This window comes from Halictus rubicundus, chromosome 5, assembly GCF_050948215.1.
Source record: "Halictus rubicundus isolate RS-2024b chromosome 5, iyHalRubi1_principal, whole genome shotgun sequence".
In the NCBI taxonomy this organism is placed as follows: Eukaryota; Metazoa; Arthropoda; class Insecta; order Hymenoptera; family Halictidae; genus Halictus; species Halictus rubicundus.
The window spans coordinates 9835281-9842872 of NC_135153.1; the positions used below are offsets into that span (position 1 = coordinate 9835281).

At 40.8% G+C, this 7592-nt stretch overlaps 1 protein-coding gene across 3 annotated transcripts in view; it reads right to left on the reverse strand.

Moving 5' to 3' along the window:
- The window catches only part of LOC143354272 (uncharacterized), a 148660-nt gene extending 143172 nt beyond the window's left edge, over window positions 1-5488 (reverse strand). Inside the window, exons 1-9 of one of the 3 annotated variants that reach the window (XM_076788231.1) lie at window positions 5289-5488; window positions 4552-4671; window positions 4356-4470; window positions 2478-2739; window positions 1848-1964; window positions 1265-1355; window positions 1041-1186; window positions 474-606; window positions 34-124 (exon numbers count right to left, since the gene is read on the reverse strand). In XM_076788231.1, coding sequence (XP_076644346.1) covers window positions 74-124; window positions 474-606; window positions 1041-1186; window positions 1265-1355; window positions 1848-1964; window positions 2478-2739; window positions 4356-4470; window positions 4552-4671; window positions 5289-5429 — 1176 coding nt within the window. In that variant the 5' untranslated portion in view covers window positions 5430-5488 and the 3' untranslated portion in view covers window positions 34-73. Of the gene's footprint in view, window positions 1-29; window positions 125-473; window positions 607-1040; window positions 1187-1264; window positions 1356-1847; window positions 1965-2477; window positions 2740-4355; window positions 4471-4551; window positions 4746-5288 lie in introns of all 3 variants that reach the window. The other 2 variants (XM_076788230.1, XM_076788233.1) reach the window with 2 other exon arrangements.
- Between the last annotated feature and the right edge of the window lie 2104 nt (window positions 5489-7592).

The following is a 7592-nucleotide window of genomic DNA, read 5'->3' on the forward strand; positions in this document are numbered from 1 at the left end:
ATATTTACAACCGCGAAGACAACACTTACTAACGTGTTTACACCTCATCTCTGAATTATGGGCCATTGGATTTTCACTGAAGAGATGTCATCATCGTAAAATAAGACACTGTGGTCTTTACCATCTAGAAAGCAGGATTCAATAAGACAACATACAGTCACACAAAAGTTACAGAAACACCAATACATTGTATGAAATTTACATGTGAAACACTGATACACTTTTACTAAATAATTGGTCGAATTTCCTTCTACTTTTCTTTTCTAAGAATTTTTGTGGTCAATTAATATTTTGAATTTTAGCATACGTGTTTCGAGTTTTATTGTGTCGGAGCGTATTAGTATTTCGAGTGTACTTTCGGTGCATATTACATTTTTGCCAAGAACATTAATTTTTGTAGAAAACATTGCCACTGCTCTCTTGTGGAACGAAACTGTATAGACACGACGCACTAATTATCAATAATTACAAACCCCTGAGAAACCTTCGACCGACGCAGTGTAAAAACCGTAATAATCGAATACTATTGGCTCGCTGCACCTTATCAAGATAGTTAGTAGAATTTTCTGAACGGAGACTGACCTATTGTACCACGGCGTAGAATATCTGTAATACCAGTAAAATTGAACTTCCTGTTTCACACCGGTCCAAATGATTTTCATCCATTTTGCGCTACTTGTACACACACTCCGCGACAAAACTGCAAGGTACTGTGCAGAACTATAAAAATCTACCGTGACTCTCACTGATGTTCAGACGCTCCGTGATAAAGAAAATCTTTTTCGAAATTGGAAATTTTTTGGAAAATTAGGAAAAAAAATTTGGAGAAATTTTGAAACAATCGAAATCGCGAGAAATGTAAGGGTTGCTTTTGGAATTTTTTTCGCGGACCTGCGTTGAAAATTTGAGAAATGCGTTTCGTCGATTTCTGTGCGATTGCGCAGACATTTCGTGGCGGCCATATTTAATCGCTATACCGTCTCACAATAATGTCGCGAAGCGTGGTCTAGCGACACCAAACAGAAATCATTTGAGCTTACACGATTGTGCGAAAATAATCCGCATAGTCCACGACTTTTTGCATTACATAATTCAGATAGAACATGTACGACAACTCGGAAATGGACAACAATAAGGACAGCAACATCTCTTCCATATTGTGAGTCACACAGATAGCGGTGGATAGCTGAAATATGAGCATATTTCGAGACATTCGTGATAATAACGTTTGTATCGTAACCGATGAAGAGACAGATCGACATACACGGAAGAAATTGATTGCCAATGAGATGACTGCGAACACGACAAGGACGGCATATGTTAATGAGAATTTACCTTTCACGTACATCAGGAAGCTTCAAGAACAAACAAAACCACGAGTGAACATTAATAACACCGAAATCGAAAGATTCCGTTGAGCCTGTGCTAGAGGAGAGTCATTCTACTACATGAAAAGTACTCTCTTGTAAAATATAATCAAACAAAATGTCACAAAGCAATTAGAAATTCCACGAACATCATGCTATGGGTTATAATTGCGAATAACCATGTGCAGAACATTTTTTCGATTTTCTTTAAATCAAATACGAAATTGTGATTGTCTCTGATAGCCACTGCGTTGCAATTAAAATGATCCCTTTCCGAGATTTCTGAAAATTATAAAATTAAATAAATAAATAATAAATTAATTTCTCAGGTTGAAATAAAAATTTCAGTCAAATTCTCGAGCACAAAGACAACGAAAGGTCTGACGTTCGTCTCACTCTGCACAGACTCAAACGTTTCTGGTAGGCGACGTTTTAATTAGCATTTTTCTGCGAGTATTATATGATTTGGCGAATACTAACGTTTTTGCGTAAATGTGGTAAGTAACCGCGGTTGCTAAACACTTTTTTCTGTAAGCCTCCATAACCTCCTGCGAGATACAGGACGGTCTCTCGGAAACCCCTTTTTCGATGTGGTAACTAGAAAACATAGCATGCAGCGTTCAGTACCTACATGGCTTATCGTGGAATTGTTTCAAAATTCCTCAAGCGATCGGAACAAAAGAGTACGCCCTAACAAACGTCATCACTCAAGTGAAACGCGCCGATTTTAATGAAGTTTATACAGGATATAGTTCCTTTCAAAAATATTTGACACGTATTCTTTTGTCTGCAATGATCCATATCTAGAGGGTAAAAGTGGCCCTCAAAGTTGGGGGTGAAAACTCTATTTTTGCTAATATCTCGTCGGGAACTAGAGGGTCTAGGACAATGATTTTTTTTTAATTTGTGTGCCTTCGATCAAGGAATGTAGTCATACAAAAAGATTTGAAAACAAGATAAATTTTTAAAATATTGTACAAACAAATAATTTTTTCTAACCATTACGGTGATAATAACAATTCTCAAGACCTAGTATTAGGTGTATAAAAGTGCCGACGATTAACAGTGCTCCGTTTGCAAGACTGCATCGTGTGGGTTAGTCTTCTTTACCTCGCGAGTTCGAACAAGCCGATACTGTGCTGAAGCCACATAATGTACAAGGTCTCCGTAGCCACATATGTCGTTGCGGCGAAGAAAAACATCACATTTTGATGTATTATTATGAGAAAGAAATATTTCTCTTCATCGATCAAATAATCCGTCAGAATCGGGAAAGGATCTGTTACATTTGAGTTCGGGGGTGCTGTTACGACCACGACATAGGATGAGATGCGGAATACCACCAGGAGTAGTGCTGATGGATAAATAAATACTGCAACATACACATGATTGTGACATGAAACGATGGCTTTTATCAGTCTCGTTCGCAACGCAGTGATGCATTGATAAATCGCTCGTGCATCTAGTTATGTAATAATTGTGCGAATCTTCCAAACGCGTATAACGATTGTTTATCACGTGAATCCAAATTTGCTCTTTCGCAAATGTGTTGAAGATTATCAGCAAGGTAAAGCGATACGCTGCGATCACTTGGGCCAGTACTGGGCACATTTGTCTGAATCGAGGCAAAACCTTACACACCATAGCGCCCACTGTCCCCTTCCACTAAGCGCCGTTACCACGGAGAAAGGTCGAGCTAGGAAAGGACGCCTGTCGCGAGTAGCTGCGAAGGTACGTATGGTTGCCTACGGTGGGTCAACGAAGACGCAAGACCTACCAGCCAACGCGTTTGGTGCGGGAAGCAAGTGCTTCAGGGGCCCCACGGGTCTAGAGCAGTGCCGGGCAAGTTTGCCTCAATTGAGGCAAAACCGTTCCCACCATAGCGCCCACTGTTCTCTTCCAGTAAGCGCCGTCACCGTGGGGCAACGAAGATTAGTGGGGGAAGCAAGTGTTTCGAGGGCCTCACTGGTCTAGAACAGTGCCGGGCACGTTTGCCTCAATTGGGGCAAAACTGTTCCCACCATAGCGCCCACTGTTCCCTTCCAGTAAACGCCGTCACCGTGGGGCAACGAAGATTAGTGGGGGAAGCAAGCGTTTGAGGGGCCCCACTGGTCTAGAACAGTGCCGGGCACGTTTGCCTCAATTGAGGCAAAACCGTTCCCACCATAGCGCCCACTGTTCTCTTCCAGTAAGCGCCGTCACCGTGGGGCAACGAAGATTAGTGGGGGAAGCAAGCGTTTGAGGGGCCCCACTGGTCTAGAACAGTGCCACGCACGTTTGCCTCAATTGAGGCAAAACCGTTCCCACCATAGCGCCCACTGTTCTCTTCCAGTAACCGCCGTCACCGTGGGGCAACGAAGATTAGTGGGGGAAGCAAGCGTTTGAGGGGCCCCACTGGTCTAGAACAGTGCCGGGCACGTTTGCCTCAATTGAGGCAAAACTGTTCCCACCATAGCGCCCACTGTTCCCTTCCAGTAAGCGCCGTCACCGTGGGGCAACGAAGATTAGTGGGGGAAGCAAGCGTTTGAGGGGCCCCACTGGTCTAGAACAGCGCCGGGCACGTTTGCCTCAATTGAGGCAAAACTGTTCCCACCATAGCGCCCACTGTTCCCTTCCAGTAAGCGCCGTCACTGTGGAGCAATCAAAATTAGTGGGGGAAGCAAGTGTTTCGAGGGCCTCACTGGTCTAGAACAGTGCCGGGCACGTTTGCCTCAATTGGGGCAAAACTGTTCCCACCATAGCGCCCACTGTTCCCTTCCAGTAAACGCCGTCACCGTGGGGCAACGAAGACTTGCGACACCAGCGAACGCGATGAAGGTGCGCGCTGAACGTAAGGAAGGTTAGGTGGGGTGAACAAGCGTGCCCAGCACAGACTCAATTGTCGAAAGTGGTGGACGATGTTTTGCGGCTTGGCTTACCGAGCTATAGGCAGAATTGGAAGAGATTACACAGCCGAGCGATTTTCGCAACACCACTGTATTTTCTTACTTGCATAAATAGCTCCTTGCTGCTTCCCCACAGTGGCCCGCCTGTTTAAAATTGCGAGCGTGTCCTCGTGTGTCGTGTTCCATGTTGTCTTTACGCAGTCCATTATGACCCTAACCTATATTTGCAATCATCTTTTTTTTTGCCTTTTATTGTCGATTTGATGCGTTAATTTAACTAGAAATCGTTTGGCACTCACTGAACCGATCTGAGACGTGAACGCGTAGAACTTCACTAAAGATCCCAGCGATATTATTATGAAGCACACGCACTGAAGCAGCATAATCAAGTCAACCTCGCCGGTCGCGAGACGTGTGATCTGAAAGAACCGTATTTTCATTTTGGATCAGCGGCAATTTCGTTGATCCGATTTTGAGGTCTTGATTGCCTGACCTGTGTTTCGTAACAAGACAGCGAAATTTGTAAAAAATCTGATTTAACTTTCAGCAGCTTTATCACGAATATCTTGGTACTAAGACAGAGTAACTTCAGCACTACAGTCAGTTGAGTAATATACTAAATATGATATAATAAAATAAAATAAGGTATAACAAGATATTATTCTTGACCTGTTAACACGAAAATTTCTTCGTTCTAATTACTTACAGACACGTAAACACAGTATGGTGTATGTCAGTGTGTGTACAGTGAATTCTCGACATATGTCAACAACGCTATCGTCTAGGGGACATACCGGAGCCGTGCTATGTTTACACTCCTCGGCTCCTCACGGGGTACCTATTCCCCGCGGTAGTGGGGATAATTCCGCGACGTTTATCATCCAGGCCTTGGCGAAATATATAGAGAAATCACTGTACTACATAGAATAATTAGAGGACATTGTATCAACGGTTGAACGGATTGGTGCAAACAGTGATACGTGACACGAGAATATTATGTGTACACTAACGTTAGAGGCGGTTTAAGTGGCTGTACCTGCGCGACTATTAAAAGTGAACAAATGATGTTCACCGCTGTATTTTGGATTCGACGAAGATTCGCATTGACGTACGGCCAGAGCCCTAGGATCCTCATCAGACGTATGCTGAACTTGTAATGTGTGTCCACGGCAGCCATCGCGAGCAACGGTTGAAACGCGACTCGCCGATTTGCAGTTTCCGTTTTGCAGTTTCAGGTTCTACGTTTTCATTATTTCCCCCCTTCGGAAATACTTTCTCGTACAATATAAAAGAATTCACGGATGTGAGCATATTATGACTGACGTGATCTGCAATTACAAACTCACTTATGCATGTGTGCAGACTAGGCGACAGATCGATATGGTACCGCGACGATAATATATACATGACAATTGTGATAATTACACGACTCCTACGGAAGGAAACGTCATGTTGTCACTACCGTTGCATATGCTCGTCTACTGTATTTTTTTCCTCGCATTCCTCCGACTCGATATTTTTCGAAAATCTTCAGTCTTTCGCAGCACGTCGAACGTGAAGCAAGTAGAACTGACTTCTCGTGGACGAACTAGCATAAGTGCTTCGACAATAACGTTCTAAGTATCATGAATTCAGAGTGAAATGTACATCGCCAAAGATTCCAGTCGTTTTGTCGAACAATTCACGAATGGATGAGCCTAAATTCTATTTTAATATTTATATTGCTTGCATATTGCATCATTGCATTGAGATCTCTTGGATAGAATATAATGAAATACGTAGTAATAACGTAATGAAATATTGGAGAAATATTTTCCGCAGAATAATGAATTAATTAATTATCCGGCTGTTTGAAGTAACAGAAAGAGTAGAAATGTACATTTTGTCTGTGTATCATTATTACTAAAATACTTCAAAGAAATTTTTTACATTTATGAAATCTTAGATTTTACAAAAATCGGACATTTTCTAACATTACTATGCCAGTCTTTTTTACTATGCCAATCTATTCTTACCAATGGCAATTAGTGCAAGTACTGCGCGCGTACACACAAAATCAAGTAAACCTTTCGGCAATTATATGTATATATTATATATAATATAATAAACATATGTAGACATATATCTTTTATATATTATATGTATATTTTTTATATATATACAATATATATGTACAGCGACACAGATTGCAATTCTCGTGACGTTCAACTTCCTCTTTGATCTCCGAAAACCTTTGTATTCCTGGAATTCGGTTCACAGACCTATCATCGCTTGTTATCAATGTTATCGTTGATGCTAATTGTGTTTCTCCGCAATATCGCGCAACGGTTACTACTAATTTCGATACGCAGCCTTAATAACCCATTGTCCACATTAATTAATTTAATGGCATTAAGTTCTCTTGAAACTCGAAAAAGTTCGAAGGATCACGTGAAAACTTTTGCGTTTCACAAATTTTCACAAAACAGAATGAAATCTAATTTTCAGTGGCGATAACGTTGGTTCATCTAAAATAGATCAAAATCGTACTAAATTCTGTCGAATTTTATATTTTAGTATTTTTTTTTTAAGTTTTCATGAGCCATAAATGCATAAATATTCGCAGTCTGATAGCGTGTAGATGATTTTGTATTTTCTATTGCAATTATCTTTATTTGCGCCTAAGCATAAGTAAAGTGGTCGCGTACCTATCACGTCGAACGCGTCGAAATTCATTGAAAATATAAATCATGTGGGCAATATGCGATACACGGCGCAATATTCGGTAATGCTACTATGTACGTTTAAGCTGCCCGACGTGTACCACGGCAATCATCTACTTTTACGGGCACGAATAATTAAATAGTTGAAATGAATATCGTTTGTTCAACAGTGATTACGCCCGTTCCAGATATGTGACACCTATTACAAAATAATGAATCATTTGCATCCGTAATCCACGGTAACCATAAGCTATTTACTAATATAGCGTTTTGTTTAATTCATACCGAATCGATAACTTAACTACTGTATTACCACTACCGCATAATCACTGCAAGATTATACTACTACAACGTTTACGAATAAAGGCATTATCTTTTGAGTGCACCTATTTGATGCACCTACTATTGGTGCATCTTTTATACGGTAAATAGTTCATTATGAATTTAATTATAAAAATGGATAAAAGACCTTAAATATTTCCGTTACCAGTAATAATATGAAAAAATTATATATATACAAAAGTTGCATGGTACAGAGGCAATATTATAATGTACACACTTTTTATGTGCGCGTAGGCGTTTCAGAAATTTGAAGGTCACCTTGACTTCTTTAAACGAAAAGACCTACGTTTTGTGTC